Here is a 19,937-nt window from a genome sequence, read left to right on the forward strand (position 1 = left end):
AAAAGAGACAACTTTTACCATAGAAAAATCGACAAGATCTTAGCTCATCTGTGTGTTAGAGCAATGCTCAGTTAAACCCACTAGCATTGGTATGTCAAGTTAGTTGTCAAATTTAGATGGCAAAACACATTCTTAATTTAGTCACTAAAGTCAGTTTCAAATTAGACTAGGTTTAAGAAGTAGAGTATAGAATCAAAGATATCCTTGAAGAATAGAGATTGAAGACTACATGAAGACATCTTGGAGAATTTCATTAAAGGCTAGTAACTCTTGATTCTCTTATTTACTCTACCTCTCTATCTACTGAAAAAGTGCTCACTCTATGGAACAATTCCTATGACGGTAAATATATATTTGTATATACACTCGAGGATATTTGAGCCCGTGACTTTTGTGAGAATGACCTTTATCACTAGAAAGGTCATGATGTTGTAGTGAATGAGAATACGAATTGTTAAGTACACTCACACCATTTTCTCGGGGCTTACTCGGTGGTGGCCCAGATGCCCGATCAGTGATTATTTATTACTAATTTAAGGAATTCAGCTGGGAATCGGCCATGAAACGGAGTAATAAAATAAATTGAGTATCTATTAAGCCGAGAATCAGCCATGAAACGGAGTAATGAGATAGAATGATTATCTATTACTAATCCATGGAATCTAACTGAGGATCAGCCATGGAACGGAGTAATGAGATATATAGATTATTTTCTAGGAATTCAATTGATGAATGACACGCTAGAATTAATCTATGAATTTCTCTATACTAGAATGCGATATGTCTAGAAGCGGGTTTATTCGAGAATCAAGATATGAGATAATGGAAGCATCATACTCGTTCTGAATATTGGGGGTGTATAGTCATGGAACAACTAACAGTGTGGCGTCCTGAAGACGTTAGCGCTCTATACTAGCATGCAATATGTCTAGGAGTCGTCCAATCATTAAGAGATTTTATACACATTCTCTCTACATAGTCAGGGAACAACAAACAGTGTGACGTCCTGAAGACGTTAACGAGGTTGAAACTCTTGCAATACCTTCACGAAGTTCTTGTTATTGCTCTTTTGTAGCTTCTTTATCTTTTTGAAACTCTTGTTGTACAAAATTGGAAAATTTGTCTACAAAGTTAGAGACTTGTTGTTCACGAGCATAAGAATCCTCATGTCCTTGTGGTTGTTCACACACATACCCGCCATAAGGTTGTTGAGGAAAACCATAAGGTTCCATGGAATATTGGTCATAACCAATGAATTGGTTTTGATTATACCTCTTAAATTGGTAGTTGTCATATTGTTGAGGTTGTTAAAAACCGTATCCATTCATGTAATATGCTCATTCCATGAGAAACAAGTGCCTGAAATAAGATTCTCAAACCAAGGTTAAAAACCAGAAAATAAGAAATGTAAAAACAAAAATAAAAACAAAAAATAAAATACCAAAAACAAGTGACAACCGATGCCTCCCCAGCAACGGCGCAAAAATTTGATCGTTGTCGTATGCTTCAAAAATAATTTCACTTTCCTAAGTATATGATAAGAAAGAGTTCGTTTCCACAGAGAGGCAATTGTAGTTATTGTGTGTTCAATTTCCTAAGTAACCAATTGGGTGTGTGTGTGTGTGGGGGGGGGGGGGGGGGGGGGGATTTCTGATTTATTCAAGCAATAAAAGTAAATCAAAAGCATTGGGGATTGGAGAAATAATCAATGAGAGAGAGATATTGGTCAAGGAGTTCATCTTAAATCTTAAACAAATGCTTGCATACATGATTAGAATTACAATTTAATCTCTTTATCATCAAAAGCCCTAGACTATCAAGTGAGCAACATAATCTAGTAATTTCCTAAGTTCATCAACACACACATTAGAGTTGCGTATGTGAATTCTACCTAAAGAATAACCTAACGCCTTGCGCTAATTAAGTTCAATTCCTAGGAGTATTAAGTTTCAGAATAGGTTAATCAATGCAATTGTCATACATTGCGCACGACAATTCGGACAAGGGTCCAACTCTATATATGATTACAAGAGTGTATCACTACAAACCATAATCATATCATGCTACTTGTATTTGAGGTTATCGCTCGATAAAAAACCCTAAAATAGCTACGGACAAGGATGCAAGTTCAATTAATTGGCCACTTAACTAAACAAGCATCTAAATCCTATCACAATACATCAATCATGTGATCATAAAAACAGTAGAAGTTTGAACGACAATCAAGAGAGAAAACTAATACATAACTCAAGCACAAGTTTTCGAAATCGGATTACATCCCTAACCAATAATATAAGATTTAGCTACTCATAGCTATGGAGTTCATCATAATCAATAATCAAATAAAGAAGATGAAAAATAAATACGAAAGCAAACCCTAGTTGCGGCTATCTCCAAAAGCTCCAAGTAGAAAATACGTGATATCCAAAAGAAGTAGAAGATTTTTCCTTTTTGTAGCTTTCCTTCAACTTCTAAAATTAGGTCCAATCTCCAAAGTCCAATACAAAGATGTCCAACAAGCCCATATGTGAGGATTACCCATGTAAAAATATGTCCTAAAAGTGATCGCCGGCAAAACTGGTTCCATCGCCGGAAATTGGGCGGGAAAGTCGTCGGCAAGCATCTCAGGGGACCGGCAAAGTCCACCCGGTCACCGTTCAAAAGATCCAACTCGGGTCAAGTAGGAAAGTCAACTGAGTCAACACCGAGTCAGGTATGATTCAACTCTGTGACATCATTGGGTGAGTCAGGAAATTGAGTCAGCTAATGCTAATGAGATTCAGCTAACTGACTCATCTGGGTAGAGAGAGTTGCCAGGCCAACTGCCAATTTGCAAAGACTGTGTTGCACCATCATGGTGCGTCACTGCTTCACTGCAGCAGCAATATATTCATCTCAGTACCACCTCTATCCATAGCCTGCAGTTCAGCTGCAACCTTGTATCTTCTCAGCTCAATTGCACAATCACTGCCTCGCTGCAACCACCACTCTGTAATACCCATTCCATGCCTGTAGTATTCAACCTGAGATGAGCCCAACAACAGTCTCATTTGAAGTATTCAAAGTCCTCCAACAACAGCTGAAGTCTCAGCTGCACTTCATTCTTATTCTTGTTGAGAGCCAACTGACATCAGCTCCACAATCTTCCATGAGTCCATTGTATACAATGTGGCACCATCTCCAATTCTTTGCTTTAAACTCAACAAAACTCAAGACTGCAACCTTGCAATTTCTTTCCACATGCACTAGCAGCAATCTCCATTTCAGTCACAGCTTCCCTGTAAACAATGGCAGCAGCATCTCACCTGCAACTGCAACCTTCTCCGTGTTACAGCTCCAATTTCAGTACAACCAGCATCACATCAACACCAATGGCAACCTGACATCACCAACTAGACCACCATCTCTCAATTTCAGATTCATCTGCATCTGCATCTGAGACAACAACACCACCATCAGTTCACCTCTCTTTGCAAATCCATTGCATCTCAGACTCTATCTCAGTTCAACCACCACTGCTTAAGCATCAATTCTCATCTCCAGTTCAGACTTCATCTGCAACTTATTTCCACTCAATAACAACAACTCATTCCATTGCATCAGCTTCAACTCTTGTACTGCATCAACAGCTCACATCTCAGGCTCAGTTTCACTTTCAACTGCAGCTGCAATCGGTCCTTGCTCTTCAGTTCAACTGCTCGACTGCAAATCACCAACAGCACCTGCAATCTCAATCAAGCGAACTCTCTCCTGCTTCTTCATTTGGTTCTTGAGATGCAACTCAAACAAGCCATCTCAACCTGCACTTGCAATTCAGCTTTGAGAAGCAACACCATCTTCCACCTGCCATCATCCACCAAATACTCAAGCCATCAAACCCATGGCAATCGACATATTCCTTGTTGGCTGTAAACCCTAACCAACTGCAACTTCAATCATCTGCCAATTTGAATCAAATGGAAAACACCCATTCATCTCTCAAATACCAGCAACAACAACCCAATTCGTTATTCATTTAAGAACGTCAACGCCAACATAAGCTCTCAATCTCTACTTCCATCCTGGCTCATCATTCTTCAATACCAGGACTTCAAGTTCTTCTCTGTAAACTCAGAACTCTAATTGATTCACACAACCACACAATTACCACCAAACCATCTTATTATTATCGAATTCGAACTCAATTTCCATCTGATTCATTCACATAGTGCACTTCAAACAGAACCATCAACCCCTAATTCTTCTCCCTGAGTTCTCCTATTATGAAATTCCTGTTAATATCTCCTCTTTCCCGTCGATCTGTCTTATCTTCTCCTTCTTCCATTTCCCTGAATCCATCGATTTCACTTCACTGAAATTACAACAGCCGCCATTCTTTCTTCTATTGGTTTCAGGTAAAGAAGATAATAATGAGAAGAATTATCCCTTCTCTAAATTTTAGGGTATGTGTAGGAATGAAAATGGACGCAGGCACCCACTGATATATACGGGCCATCATAGCATTATTTGGCCTGTCAGTTGCAAGTAACCGACAGCCTAATTCTTTGTTCAACTCAACTGTCAGTTACGGGAGACTGACAGTTCATTCTGCACCTCCTTCTTTCGCAATCTCGCCTGGCCCAAATATAACTCGCATGTGAATTGATCTTTTTGCCATTTTCGCTCCAAATGAATGAATTTTCTCCTTCTGTTGCTCATAATGACTCCAAAGTGCCTAAACACTCAAAAGCAAACATAAGGTACATAATTTACAAGAAACTTGCAAAGAAAGCATAAACAGTATATAAATCTAGGTGTTTTACAACACCTATCACACATTCTCTCTACATAGTTAGGGAACAACAAATAGTGTGACGTCATGAAGACGTTAACGCTCTATACTAGCATGTAATATATCTAGGAGCCGTCCAATCATTTTGATTCTACGTGGAGATGATGATGAAATGTGCGAAGTGTCGAAAGCTCAAATGAGAGGCTTTTCGAGGAACATATTCATCATAGCGCTGAGAGGATGTTCGCTCAGTCAGAGATCATGAAATGGGTTCACGGATCATAAAATATGAGTCGGGAAAAGTAGGCTAAGGCCCAACCCATAGATAACCCATAATATCAGGCCCCTAATTAAAAGAAGTTTAAATCTAGGCCCCGAATTATTAAAATACATTCATGCCCTTATGCATATTGTCAAGCCCATAATTAAATAAAATTTAAATCTAGGCCCAAAATTATTAAAGTACATTGCGAATGTGTAAACAGAAGTTACACATGCATACGGCATGTGTATTCAGAAGTTACACATCCTTACGACGTGTAATGCAAAGTTACACTTGTATATATATGTGGACTCACATATGCGTATGACAAGAAACGGTTACACATGTGTACCCAGAAGTTACACATGTGTATGGAATGTGTATCTAAAAGTTACACATCCATATGTATGTGTATCAACAAGTTACACATCCATGTGCATCAGTTATACATCAAAACTACATACATGGAAAATACTTGTATTACTTTCATTTTCTTTTATAATAATTCGTCTGTTTATCAATTAGATCAATCTGTACAAAGGTTTAGCAGGCAACAACAAATACTTATTCGCCAATGTTCTCCCTGCTAATCTTATATACAATAGCAGCTCCGACCTCATCACTTGCAGCAACTTTCGTTAACTCTTCATCAAGTAAAAAAATGAACCTTGCACTTGAAACACACTTATCAACATATTCAAACAACATACTTTGGAAAAAAAAACATGCCTCATTTTAAGAAACAAAAAATAAAGCTTCAGTATTGGTTTAAATCATTACCTCGCCCTTACCAAGCCGTGCACCAGTCTTTGGATCAATAGTGACCGAACCAATAACTATCAAATCCACCTTGAGCTTCTCATTAAGACCAATTGGCTTTCCATACTTGGTTGTTGATAAGTCTTGATGGTAAAGCATTTAATCAACGTTAGGTTGTTGATAAGGACATCAATTGCAAACCACAAAACCCAAAGTAAGCAAATTTATATTATTTCCTTTTGAATGTATAGTTTAAGAGAAAATTCATCTATGCATGGAAGATATGCATCCCTAAATGCATGTGTAATCTGCAATTCACATCCAAAATGCAAGTGTAACCATCAATTACACATCCTAAAAGCATGTGTAACTAGTAGATACACATGATTATAGCAACACAAATTTCATCAAAGATAGGTTCCTACCAACAGAAGTTTACATACTTTTCCTATAATTCTATAGCAATTAGCATATAGCGACATGAATAGTTACATATCATAAGACACTCAAAGTTCTTGGAGTTCAGTTTTTTTACCTTCAATATTTCACGATCTCTGTCAAACACTTGCAGGCGTCAAAATGGTGATAAAAAGGTGGTTCTTTTGTGTTTTTTGCGCCTCCCTTTATATGTCTCAGCACCTGGAATCGCGAATCAGATATAAGCTTAATTTTCCTTACTCAGCACAAGTCTAAAACGCCTTAAATCTTAGCCATTCATTGTAAATCAAAATATTCAAACAAGAAAAAACCCTCAAGAAAGTAAGTTAAACTTACCATTACAAATACGATCTCAGAACCATAAAAGTGCCTCCTCTATTGCTTCTCTACTTTCTCTTAAGCAGCATTCATACCAAAATCAGAATTACCACCAACACCAAGACCCCTAGTTAGCTCCTGAAATTTTTTGCAATCTGTTATTTGAAAACTCATGCGACAAAATATATTAGAACACCATGGATTCCAACACCACAACTTCAAGTGAAAATAGAACAAGTTGCTCATGTCATACCACATCCATATAAACTTGTGTACCCGACATGTGTAATTGTTTGTAAGGTCTGCTAATCTTAGCATGTGTAACTAGGAATTACACACGCATCTGGCTTGTGTAACTATAATTTACACATGTATCTGGCTTGTGTAACTAAAAGTTACACATGCATTTGGCATGTGTGGTTAAGAGTTACACATGGAAGCCGACCGCGGATGAGACGAATGTTTCATTCTATATTGTAGTAAATACAGGAAATATAAGTAGGAAATACAGGAAATATATGGGTCAGATGTGTACTTAAGAGTTATAATAATGATAAGTAGTGTACTCCAGTTATGATTTATGCAAGATTTTACTATTATAATAGAATATTGTTGTTCAGTTGATTAACAAAATATGATGAAAAGCAACCCATACCTTGCGTGCGAGCTTCTCCAGCTTTTCTTTCTCAATGTCCTGAAGCATTGAGTTTAAATCACATTAGTACAAGAGAGATAACAGGAAATAAGCAGACAAACCACGAATTACAGCACGACATCATTAACTAGTGTATAGTTGATAAATGATTCATGACATTCTAAAGATCTCAAGCATCTAATTGCAAAGAAACAGAAAGTATTTGTAATTGTAAACAATAAAAATAGGGAGCTTAATTAGCACGCCTACCTCGAGGTTTTCAAGTGAAATTGAAGATGTAAAATTGAGGTTAATTTTCAATTAAAGTATTTGGATGGACCCAACCCGTCTGTACTGCCTAGATGTAAAATTGATATCAGTTCTGCAACAAGTGAAAGGAACATAGTAGAAGAACACATACAAAATATAGCAAAAGAAAAAACCTAAACTTCACAGAAATTTCATGTGAATTATGTCCATCCGCTAAGCAAAAAAGTTGAAAAATGGATTTACCTGCACCACTGACTCCAAAATACTCCTCTGAAACCTCTACCTACACCACCACGGCGACGTATGAAAAAGAGGAAATACTTCGTATTAAGAATTTCACTAAGACAAACATAAAACGATTCATACACTTGAGTGTGACTTCTGAGTTTCTAACTAACCATACACATCAATGAAACACCACATAAAACATCATATATGTGTAGGCAGAGTGCATATATGTGTACACTTCTTCCTTCGTAATAATAAGCTAGTGTCCTTTACCTCCCTGGCTTGGTCCGGATACTAAGCGACCCAACCAACTTGTCATGGTTAATTTCGTTTGCTCATAATTAGATGTTAATCTGACCAAGTGACTTGCAGATGCAAAATCTTCTTTTAATACTCTAGTTGCCTCAACAATACTGTTAAATCAACCAAAATAGTTGCACAATTGCAAGCGCACAACATCGTCAGTTTATTTATGTAACATGAATCTAATTTATGAATGTGTAACTAGCAGTTACACATATAAAATGTATGCGTGATCATTAGTTACACACCAAATTTAACATGTGTAACTAGAAGCTACATGTACATTTAGCATGTGAAACAAAAGCATAGCCAAATTGACCAGTATGGAACTATCATATTACTAGAGTTATGTAGGAAACCTATGAAATACTATGGCAGGGAGTTTAAACAAACATATCATATGATAAGTTAGTATTGAGAGATATGCAGACAACAACCAAAAACTTTAATTTGTGAGAAATTATGCAGATAATATGAAATCTAGTAGTTGATTAGTGTGTTCCTAGCAAATAACCTGCTAAATCAAGAATTTCATCTGTTGAAACCACTGTATGTTCTGCATCAATATCATCTTCTCAGGCTCCTCATCATAGTTCTCCTCACCACTATATGAGTATCACACAACATCTTACCTGTTTGAGTATGATTATTTTTGAAACTTCAACACCCAAGTCGGTAGAAGGATGAACTTTAAGACATGTATTTGTGAATTTCTTTGCCATGTATCTGTGAATTTTTTTGCCCTGCACAAAACTTCAACACTCAAGACGGTAGAAGGATGAACTTTAAGACCTGTATCTGTGAAATTATTTGCCCTGCACAAAAAAATTGTATCAGATCTCTTCATGATAGAAAAAGATATTACTTAGTATCAAATTATAGCCATTCATATCCACTTATCCTGCATTTACATCTCAGTCACCACCACATCTCTAATCCTTTCTTCTGCAAATTCCATCAATAAGCTCCAATAATTTAGTTCAAAATTTAACCTGCAATTTCGATTTCACAAATAACCATATCACCACCAGTAATTTTCAATAAATAGTACTAGTGTAACAAATTCAATTTCGTTCAAGAGATACAACAAACTACATGGAATCAGAAGTAAACTACACAAAATTTAGCAGTTCAGTCAAAGTATATGAAACTCGTAACAAATAAATGGGTAATAGAGATGGTGATTCGCTGATTTCGAATCTGAAAACCGATTTTCAATCGAGATTTAAGATAAAGAAATCGATTGATTTCCAGTAAGGAAACCTAGAAACAAAATTGTAGTGTGTTCTTAAGATTTTCATCTTAAACAACAAGATAAAGATTAGACTACAACAGATTTGAACTCCGATCATGATTTCATAAAGAAAATTCAGTTGAAATTCATAATTTCAAGGTAACTTCAATTGAATTAAAAGATGATGATAAAATAAATTTATCTGCAGGTCGATTTGATTCTGTTGATGAATCTTCAAGTGCAGTTGATCTTGTTTCGAATCAAACAAATCTTCTTCATCTTCCATATCATCTCTCTCGATCAAATGCAACCGATCTTTGAAATTACAAAGGTATAAGATGAAAAACTGTGACAGGGAAGCCTAAAACTTCTTCTCGTTGTTTTAGTAGAAGATTTAAAAGCAGAATATGAAAAATGAATCTCAGGAAAGCCCTAAAATATATTTTCTCTGCAACTGAGAGAGAGATGGGAGAGAAAGAAAAATGAGAAATGAATGGATCTTATGATTTTTCTTATATATATTGAAAAGGGTAAAATTAGCATTACGAAATGTCACTTTGTTATGAAGCCCGGAAAATAAATATTCTGGGCCTAGAAGTATCAAAAAGTTAAAGTATGGAGTTGATAGTGGAGGATCCATATTGTGGGGCTTCTAAACATTGAACCGATATAGTAGGGTGGTTCTAGTATTTTTCACAAACCCAATTTCCTAAAAAAAAACCGAGGTTTAAGCAATTAGATAAGCACAATAGGGTATGTAGAATGAGAGAATACGTATGCTAGACTTACCTTCCCCAAATTGACAAAATCGTGAAAATCATTCATGTGATGAGAGGGTGAAGGAGAAATCAAACAAAACAAATAAAAAAAAGACATATCATAGGGTTAGAGTCCTCAGAGAACAGAGAGCTAAGAAACAATCCCAAACTAGGGTTTCTTCCGCTTGGAAGATTAAAAGGATACATCCATCTTCACTTTCACAAATGGTATTCTACAGAAATTCATCTTTTGGAAGAACGCTATCACTGAATTAAAATTCAACCTAAACAAAAAAAAAATTCAACCTGAAAAAATCATTGAATTAAAAAGATGGGTTTTTAGTATCAAATTAACACCGAAATAAAAGGTGGAAAATTAGGGATGCAATTTTAAGACTAAAAGATGATTTTTCCTCTGTGTTTCTTCGTCCAGTGAAAGAGTCGCCATTGTTTAGATTTTGAGCTTGATTTCCGAGAGGAGAGGAGAAGGATCCAAAAAAGAAAACTAACTTTTATGTGAGTCAGATATTACATAGTGGAAAAGACAATCTTAAGGCTCAGCATCAACGGTCAGGAACAACGTAGAATATTTAGACGGCTTCATATAGCCCCGAGCAGCATCCGCTCCATATTTTGTTGACCCACTTACATCCACGTAACAATACTGAAATTTTCCTGGCCGTCGAAGTCAAAAACTCCATCCGGACCACAGGGACTCGGGGATGGGCCTTCCGGATTAATCATGTCCACTCTTTGATTACAAAGACAAACACCACATCTTTTTATAACATTGATGAATTGATTCCTTCTCAAAAAAGAATCAACTAGTCATGCTGCAGCAATCAAGTCCGGATCAGATTAATTAGTTTCTGCGTAGTCCTTTCAGAAATCGAATATGCTGAATCGCTGACGTAGTATTTTAGATCTCCATGACTGCTGGATAAAACCTAGATTAGGACATTAAACTTGCTTGGAAGATCTGGCTGTAAACTTAGTAGCAATTAGATTGAGCTGATTAAGCCAGTGTCTCATGCGATTATTTGGAGAACTTTGTCTGATATTATGGGAAAAAACAGGGAAATACTGGTCTGAGAGAGCAAAAATAGAATGCTATGCAAAATTAATGAAGAGATGAGGATTTCTTCAGTAGCAACATCAGATTTAAGGAAGATGAAACTTGTGTTTTACTTGCATTTTTCTCGACAAACTAAAATAAGCCTATAATATTCATGCAGATTCATCCCTAACTAGAGAACAGAGGAAATATATTGGTTCAAGATTCATCTGCAAAATTAACAGAAAGGTCCCAATAGTGACCAACCCCAGCATCAGCGAAGTATTTCCTAGCAGCAGCTTCAGTTCTGCACTCGTGAACAGCAAACCTATTGAAACTTGATTTAGCTACGCTGCCCTGCCACACAAGCACACATTTGTTCACTGGTTTGTCATTATCTTCATCCATATCCTCTTCTTCATTTCTGACAGACTCAGCCCAGTTTATTCTCTTAAGCATCAGCTTTCCGTATCTTTTAATGGATTTATTGCCACCTTCCACAACCACAACAGTTATATCATCAGTTATCACCAAACACCCTGTTAGGCGATTCTCCTGGGCATTAACATCAACCTTAAATCGAGTTTGCCGGTGTGAGAGATCATTAATCTTATATACAGAAACGATGGTCTCAAGCGTGTTTGGATCATCAAAGAGCTTCTTCTCTTTTTTCTCACGGCGTTCCGCAGGTGTGAGCTTACGTGCAATGTTCCTATCAACATGGGCTTGTTCACGCTCAGCAGCTGCACTCCTAATTTCCATTTCAAGCCTCGTAGGATCTTGTGTGGCTTCAGATCCAAGAACTTTCATAAGATTACTCATTTTGACCTTCGACTTTGGGGGTTCCAACAGACCCTGCCTGATCATCTCCTGTCTATCTTTCTCCTTTGCGAGACGCCGTTGGGTACGCAGTTTCTTCTGCTCTTTCTTCGTTAACTTTAAAGGTTGGGGAGGTGGTGGGGCAGGTTCAGCTGGGGGCTCAATTGGCAAAGGGTGCTCAACATATATTGTGATTTTATCCATTTTTAGTTCGTCTTCAGTAATGCTGTCACCGCTGATGTCACCATAGTTCCCAGAAGGCAAAAGCACAACATCCCTGATACATGCAAGATTTATATTATAAGAACATCAGTAAAAAATGTCATTGAGTATACTTTTAAAACAAAAGTAAAGAAGAATAACAGCAACAGTAGCAACTTACCACCACTCGACCTTGGGGATTGGGTCCTTTGGTTTTTCTTTGATGATCACTCTCTCGGATACTTCTATCAGATTCGGGTTGATATCAGGCTCGGCCTTCGCTTTTGCCAGCTGTGCTTGCTTTGTCTTCAACTCTTTTGCCTGTGCTTCTCCGAATTGGCTCTAGATATAGATGATGACTCATAATAAGGAGAACCGTCAAACAAATAATCTGCTAATAAGAAAACAGATAAAAGGGTTTCTTGTCTAACGTACTAACCTTGAACTTAATTATCTCTGCCTGCTTTGACCACACACCTTCCTCCACAAATTGAAAATTCATTCTCTTTGGCCTCAACAGTTTCGCCTTGTTGATACCCATTCTCTCATCATAGTGAGGATTTGATTCTGGATCCACCTCCAATTCAGGCTTCAGAATTTGGAATGCATCCTTTTTCTGCTTGTTGATGTTGACCTGGGATTTCGCATTCAAGTAACAGAGATGAGTAACATCAGTTGTTATTGACCAAGAAAGTAAATGAAAACAACAATTCAAGACCAAACCAATGGGGCAAAAGAGTGACACTGCGAAAACAAACCTTCAAGGTGCTGAGATTAGTCAACTTTGGCTGATTAACCACATTGCCATGTTCATCTACTTCTCTACCATGTGCATCTAAACGTAGAACAGGAGCTTTTGGTGGTTTTTGTTGAATAGCAATCTCTACTGGCATCTGCCCAGGGAACATGTTTATGAGAGGAGCAAACTCTGGATCCTGGTGAAATCCCATCTTCGCAGCAAGTTCCTGTGCTCTCTTTACTGCCTCAATGTTTGGTACATTTGCAAGTCCAGGAAGTGAACTCACGCCACCAACAGAGACAGTTGCATTACCTGGCTGTGGGGATACTAGTGTAGCAGTCGGAGGGGGCACGCTCGACACTGGGGCTTTATCTACCTCCTTGTTTAATCCCATGGACAGCGTTGAATCAGAACTTGGTGTAGTAACTTTCTTTAACTATACACCAGGAGAACAAAAATTAAGGATCTGCTACTCAAGAGTCGTGAACACAAAAACAACAAGCTCAAATGAAAATGCAGTAAAAAGACTAGTTAAAAAGGAAAATCCATACAACAAACTGAAGGCATCGCCAAATACAAATAAAGGTTGATAAACTTACCTGTGGAATCTTTTTTAGCTTTTCTGACAATTGCTTCTGCATTTGTAACGCTTTCTTTGCTTTTTCTAAAGCCCCAAGAGACAGATTTCCACTTTTGGTAGCAGCTGAAGATGTTGTCCCATCTGTACTAGATTTTCCAGGAACCTCATGAGATCTGGTAATATTAACTCCCTTATTTTCATTGGTTGTAGAAATTGAAGATACCTTGGAAGGAGGGGGGTGATCCTGGCCAATCCTTGATGTCATCTGGTGTGGTTCCAGAGATGCACCCTGCAAAAATGAAAAACACATCTCAAAGTAAAAATCACTAAACTCAAATAATCCAAATCCAATTCTTATGTACTGACACTAAGAAGATTATCCCATTCAAATTAATGCCGACATAGAAAACTGAGAAATACAACAAAGCAATTGATCACTAAGCACCAGTTCAATTCTATTAAAGCATTATAAAAGAGTAATTAATCTCTACAAATAATTATTCACACCACTGTCAATGGTCTTCTTTCACATAGTAAGTTCAGACCAGCAATGAAGACATAGTATACACTGCTTGATCAGCAGGGTTTGACCCACAGTTTTCAGGAAAACATCTTCGCGTAATAACCCTTATCCCTTGGCCTATACAAGGTACAGCTCAAAAGAAAAAGTGACATGAGTCAACTTGGTGAGACAACTTTGTTTCACACTTAAAAACTAATACTTAAGCTTTATGCCAGACACTACTAGCTAAGCTATATAATAATTTTCATTCATTTATATATGGCTTGTTTAACAATTAGAATAATGATACCTAATTGCATACATCTCCCACTTAATTACAAATAACAACTCTACTTTTTTTCTTTTGTTATATTTGCTCTTCATCTTTCCAGTTTCATGAACCACATCAACCCTGTTCTCAACTTAAAACATAACCTAACGTCGGTTGTTTCTCTTCAGCTATAAAAACAGCTTTTTAACATTGCCCTTTTAATAAGTTCTACATTAAAAAAACACATCGAAAAAGAAAAAAAAAAGAAAATCATACAACTGGAATGGACACTCAGATGAAAATTATACTAAACCCAAACTAACACTATAAGCATCATATTCCACCCAAATGGAAGCTACTACAGAGATCTCCAGCTCCAAATTAGTGAAATGCCTGATAAACAGAACATAGGCCAAACAAGCAAGCTACACTGCTATTGTTGGTGAACACGAGCTAACTTCTACCCAATGTATACCAGCACTGCAGCACAATTATGCAACAAGTAACGTGGTTTCGATATTTCAATCACATTTCCATCAGTTATGACCAACCCTACATCTAATTCACAGTAAAACACTTGAAACTGAGTACCAGATCAAAATAAAACAAATCAAAGAGGAAGTACAAAAAACTTACATTAGCAGCAGCAATGGAACCGCTCCCGTTGGTAGAAACATTACTCTGAACATTATCACCACCCATCCGTTCCCTGTCTTCAGTTTTATCCCCAAATCTTCTTCGTTCCCTTTTCTCCACTCTATTATTATTATTATTATTATTATTATTATTATTATTATTATTATTATTACTATTATCTTCTTCATCATAATTTCTACTTTCTTTATAAGTTCCATTCAAATCCCTGTCTTCGGCATCCTTATCTTCAAACTTCCTTCTCTCTCTTTTTTCAGCCCTAACTCTTTTCTCGTATCGTTCTTCACTTTCTTCGCCTCTTTCTTTCCTTTTATGAGAAGCAGAATCACTCACATCTGTACTACTTCGGTGCTTATGATCACGATATCGATCGCGATCGCGATGATTATCACTGTGGTGACTTGATTCTCTCTCTTTTTCGTCTCTGGATTTTCTGCTTGATACCCTATCCATCTCTCTCTAGGGTTTCTACTGTTTGTTCCCAGGACGAACTTTTTCCCTTCGACAAAAGAAAGATTTGAGTATAATATTTATGTGTGGCTAAAAGTATTGTTCTATTATATTTTGTTAATTCGATCCACCAAGATTCCACATAAGCACATGAAATTGGGTGCAAACAACTAATTAACATTACCAACATTGTCAACAGATGAGATAGACACTGGGAGAGTTAGCTATCTTAATGCTCACGGTTTTTCAAGTACCATAAGTTAGTATACACGATTTAGTGGAGAGAAAAGGTCTGTTCATATTACTTCTGTTATTGTTGTTCCATAGTTCAAGTACGAACATTACAAAGTGGGTATATATAGACCCTTGTACACAAGACAATACTTGCCACGTCCACTAAAACGTGTCACAAGAACATTTCCAACTGATGTCTTGACTAAGTCAAGATACCTTCTTCGTACTTATCTGGTGGTCAACCACCGACTGTATATAACACTCCTCCTTGGGACCGATCTAGAAATGTTGTTTATAAAATTTTATCGATAAAAACCCAGTGAGATAAAATCCGAGTAAATACAAGAGCGCAAATTTTGGATCCTTTAGAGTGATGATGACCGTCAATAATTTTCTCTCCTTGTCAAAGCTGCGCCAGAAAACCATTTAGGACAAAACCTGAATGCTGGAAGCTTGCAATAATATTGCCGATGCAGCTTGTTTGGCTTCGTGTAGAACTTATTAGGAAAAACCGTGTGCAGTAAAAAAACCTGACTTGAGAGTAAAGGGTGATAATCCGATTACTGATTGTGCCAAAAATTCTATGGATATCCATGTCTTTAAATCCTGATCATCGTTCTAAGATTGTTATCTCGTTAAAAACCTTGTCAGGAAAATCCAGAGGGACAAAACCTGAACGTAGGAAAACATGAGTACCCAGAACAATGATAAATCCGCAGATGTTGCCTCGTTAAAACCTTGCCAGAAAAATCTGATTGAGATAAAAACTGGCCGAAGGAAAAAGAGTACAACTCCGGCAGCTTTAAAGTGATGATGGTCGTTACGAATTTTCTCCCCTTTTTCAAAATTGTGCCAGGAAAACCATTCAAGAAAAACTTGTGCTTAGAGTGAGGTTGATCACCGCCATGAAATGATTCTTCTGTCAAAGTTGCGTCAGGAAAACCATTTAGGACAAAACCTGAGCTTAGAATGAGGGTGGTCGCCGCCATAAAATGTTTTTCTTTGACAAACGGCGTCAGGAAAACCACTTGGGACAAAACCTGGACGCCCGCACCAGGAAAACCACTTGAGACAAAACCTGAGTGCCCAAAGTTCATAATAATGCTGGCGTCGATGCTAATGTTGCCTCGTTAAAAACCTCGTCTGGAAAACCACGTGGGACAAAACCAGACCAAAGGAAAAGAGTACAACGGACGTCGCCTGATAATGGTGCTGAACACGCATATGTTGCCTCGTTAAAACCTTGACAAGGAAAACCCAACGGGACAAAACCTTGGCGAAGGAAAAAGAGTACAACGCGTTTAAGTTCAGCCAATGATTCTACGAGTTTACTCCCCCTGAAGCATGATTTCTTAAAGCGGTTGGTGGTGTGGACATTTTACAACCTTTAGAAAAACTGCTTTACTAAGTTCAGTTTATGGAGGATTGACTGCCAGATTTTGCGCCGGGTGAACAATCGCCATTGTATACCTCGCATTTAAATCCTCCATCATTGCACACCAAATTCATTTTTCCGCTTTAACTTCAGGCATAACAATGAAAGGCCTTTTGTAAACTCATAAACACCGTAGAATCAATTTCAGCCTCTAAAAGTGTAACCTGCAAAACAAAAGTTAAACACACAACAAGATAATGTATACATTATATTCGTATATGGCACTTCTAAACCATAAATTATTATTTCTACGTACGTATCAGATAGATCGATCACTTCCCATTTATGGGAATCACATAGTAATAGTGCTAATTTAGTAGCACAACAAGTATCATGAGTATCAAAATTGGATACTCTAGTCTATACAGGCAGGCTATGCTACCATGATCTCGAACTTCAGGTCGAGCAAATGTTTCAATTTCGACGAGATCTCAAAATTTAGTTCAAGCGTGGATTTTAGCGCTATTAAGTGATCGTTAAGAGGTCAAGGATGATATCATCAACTTATCCGGAATTTAGTCATTTTTCAACAACTCAAAACACACAAAGGATTGTTCACAAAATTATCCACTTCTAACTGGTGATAATGACTTGATTTCAAGCCTGACATAGTTCACAAAGTCAGGTGGCTGCCTGATTCAGAAAATCGAATCCTTCAAAGATTCAAATATAATCACCAATAATAAGTCGTAGCAAGATGCAATCAGAGTCCTTCAACGACTACCACGCTAAAGTGCATCAATATTAGGGTAATACTTTAGTTTTACAGAACCAATCCTGGGGTTCAGCAGGAAACCCTGTATCGCGCTTAAAGCGATAATAGTACTCTCTCTGCGCTTTATCTCAAACACCAACCTGTAATATTCATGCCTCGTGATTTTTACAGTGTGAGTCGGATCCGATCTTTTGCGCCTTTTTGGAGAGATTCCATCCTCTACCTTGTTTTGAGGGGAATAGACTATATGCCCACCAATCACGATGTCGATGTTCCTCTGCAGAGGGGTACATAACCACCATTGTCAATAGTAATCTACAATCATATACAATCTAACACATTCTCTAGTGCATGCACATTTATGAAAATTCATAGACTGGTACCAGCGCCACTTCAGGGGCATTATCATCTCCTCATGTTCAATAAGCAGTTTCAATATTAGAGAATGTGGATCGTATTCTAATAGTCTCCACGAGCACTATCTGTAGCCTTTCTTCAAGAGCACTACACATTAGAAAAGTGATTGGACTCTCTTTTAAGAGGCATATATGAGACAGTTATTCAGGCCTCGAGCGTGTTTTAACACACGACTTGGTCATTGCGAGATGCATGATTTAATCTGCTGAGAAAACTTCCCGTGTCTGCATCCTAAAGCAAGTGACCAACAATATTTTCCCAGAGCTACTGCAGTTATTTGTTTTAATCATGAGTAATCTCCAACACCTCAATTACATCCAATATCTTGGTATGAGAAATAAATGAGATGTTTCACGCCAATTCTAGTGGCAGCCAAACTTTCTTTGATCAGGATAAAGCTTAATCAGGTAACCTATTTGATTGTCGACATCTCTTACTACAACCTTTAGGTGATGCCTGTCATATCCATGAATTCAAAGGGTAGCCTTTAAATTTGTCGACATAATATGTGTCATCTTCAGACGGCAGTCTTTCTCCCCCTGGTTAAGGCAGAACCTTTTTAGGTTATCAACATAATTCTCACCAACTTCTTGTGGTGACATTTCCCCCCCTGATTAAAACGGGAGAACCTTAAAAGTTATCAACCTTACTCACGCCAACTTCTAGTGGCAGGTTGTCATGCCAACTTCAGGTGGCATCTTAGTCTTCCTGATCATGGCGGAAATATTATTATCTCATTTCTGGACACTTCTGGTTCCAAAATTTCCTGATTTTCGAAGGCAAATCTGCTCATGATAGTTTTTGGGGTTTAATTTAACTGCACAAAAAGTACCCAAAAACAACTGCAAGCTCGACAGAAGATGAGACATTTCACGCCGTTCCTTTTAACGACTTACTTCCTCCCCTAACGGCGGGAATACGGTCTCATCTGCAATAAGACATTACCAGCTCAGGGTTTTAAATGTCTTATGATTCGAAACCAACATATATAGTTAGGTGACACTATGGACCAAACACGTAAATTTAAGATGTAAGGTTGCTTCCCAAAACAATATTGATGGTAAATAGTTGGTCGAGCAATCAACTAAAGATGCTTAAACAAAAGAACTCAACCAAACCATGTCGAGTGCGCACATGTGCTAGTTATAAGCTCGATATAATACCAACTGAAGGCAAAGCATCAAAAGCCTATAAATTTACCACCAAAATAAATGGACTTAACTGGAAAGTACAAAAATGGATACGCAACCACAAGATTTGCACAAACAGTTTGGCAAAATATAACATTACGTGTTAATATAACAAGATACCATCCAACGGATGTGTCTTTCAATACCACAAAGTATTGAAACTTGTCCATAGTGTAGGGTGAATAAGTCCTACCAATGCCACCATAAATCCTATACAGGATTGTTGGCGATTCAAAGAATTACCATAGTGCTTCTGTTAATGCCACTTAAATAGCCAAATGTCTCAGGTAACAAACAACACAATTTACATCCTTAGCTTTTGGTTATATAGAGGAAGTCTATGAGCATTTCGTATCGTTCTACTCATTTTGGTAGAACTTGGGTGTCCAAACCACACATGCCTAAGCATGAATAATTCAAGGGTCATTAAACTTCTGGCTAATGACAACGTGTAATTCGACTATTCGAATTCTCCTATGGCACACCCCATAATAGAGAGCCTTACGTTTCTTTACAACGTGCTTCTGGTACAAAAAACAAATGAAGTAACAAAATACTCCACAAAAATACTCATTTATCGTTTCAAGGTGGTAATACCAAATATTCTAAGACTCAACGGATTCTTCTGGATCCTGATAGAATATAAGGCAAATACTACACCACCAGATAAAATGATATACGCCTTGTGCAGACGTCTATCA

At 37.5% G+C, this 19,937-nt stretch overlaps 1 protein-coding gene and 1 long non-coding RNA gene across 4 annotated transcripts; both read right to left on the bottom strand.

Moving 5' to 3' along the window:
• Nucleotides 1-7,229: 7,229 nt before the first annotated feature.
• On the bottom strand, nt 7,230-7,738 carry LOC113286522. The gene is made up of 3 exons (XR_003329356.1): nt 7,696-7,738; nt 7,453-7,540; nt 7,230-7,242 (listed from the first exon to the last, which is right to left on the bottom strand). It is a non-coding gene; the product is annotated as an uncharacterized LOC113286522 (long non-coding RNA).
• A 3,326-nt stretch (nt 7,739-11,064) lies between these two features.
• On the bottom strand, nt 11,065-15,324 carry LOC113287180 (protein RDM16-like). Of its 3 annotated transcripts, none has more exons than XM_026535858.1 (7): nt 14,951-15,324; nt 14,778-14,920; nt 13,388-13,657; nt 12,808-13,224; nt 12,489-12,683; nt 12,231-12,391; nt 11,065-12,125 (listed from the first exon to the last, which is right to left on the bottom strand). In XM_026535858.1, exons 1-7 carry the CDS (start codon nt 15,246-15,248, stop codon nt 11,249-11,251), a joined length of 2,361 nt encoding a protein of 786 aa, XP_026391643.1. In that variant the 5' UTR covers nt 15,249-15,324; the 3' UTR covers nt 11,065-11,248. The 3 variants fall into 3 exon arrangements, with proteins under 3 accessions (XP_026391643.1, XP_026391645.1, XP_026391642.1); XM_026535860.1 differs by lacking the exon at nt 14,951-15,324 and having other exon boundaries at nt 13,388-13,509; nt 13,592-13,657; nt 14,778-14,851; XM_026535857.1 differs by having other exon boundaries at nt 14,778-15,324.
• Between the last annotated feature and the right edge of the window lie 4,613 nt (nt 15,325-19,937).

The sequence above is a fragment of the Papaver somniferum genome, chromosome 6 (genome assembly GCF_003573695.1).
Source record: "Papaver somniferum cultivar HN1 chromosome 6, ASM357369v1, whole genome shotgun sequence".
Lineage (NCBI taxonomy): Eukaryota > Viridiplantae > Streptophyta > Magnoliopsida > Ranunculales > Papaveraceae > Papaver > Papaver somniferum.

Coding starts and splice junctions, on each gene's coding strand:
- LOC113287180 (XM_026535857.1), bottom strand. CDS start 15,248: ATGGATAGGGTATCAAGCAGAAAATCCAGAGACGAAAAAGAGAGAGAA. Junction 12,684..12,807: donor CTAATCTCAGCACCTTGAAG/GTTTGTTTTCGC, acceptor GCGAAATCCCAG/GTCAACATCAACAAGCAGAA. Junction 12,392..12,488: donor CAGAGATAATTAAGTTCAAG/GTTAGTACGTTA, acceptor ATCTATATCTAG/AGCCAATTCGGAGAAGCACA.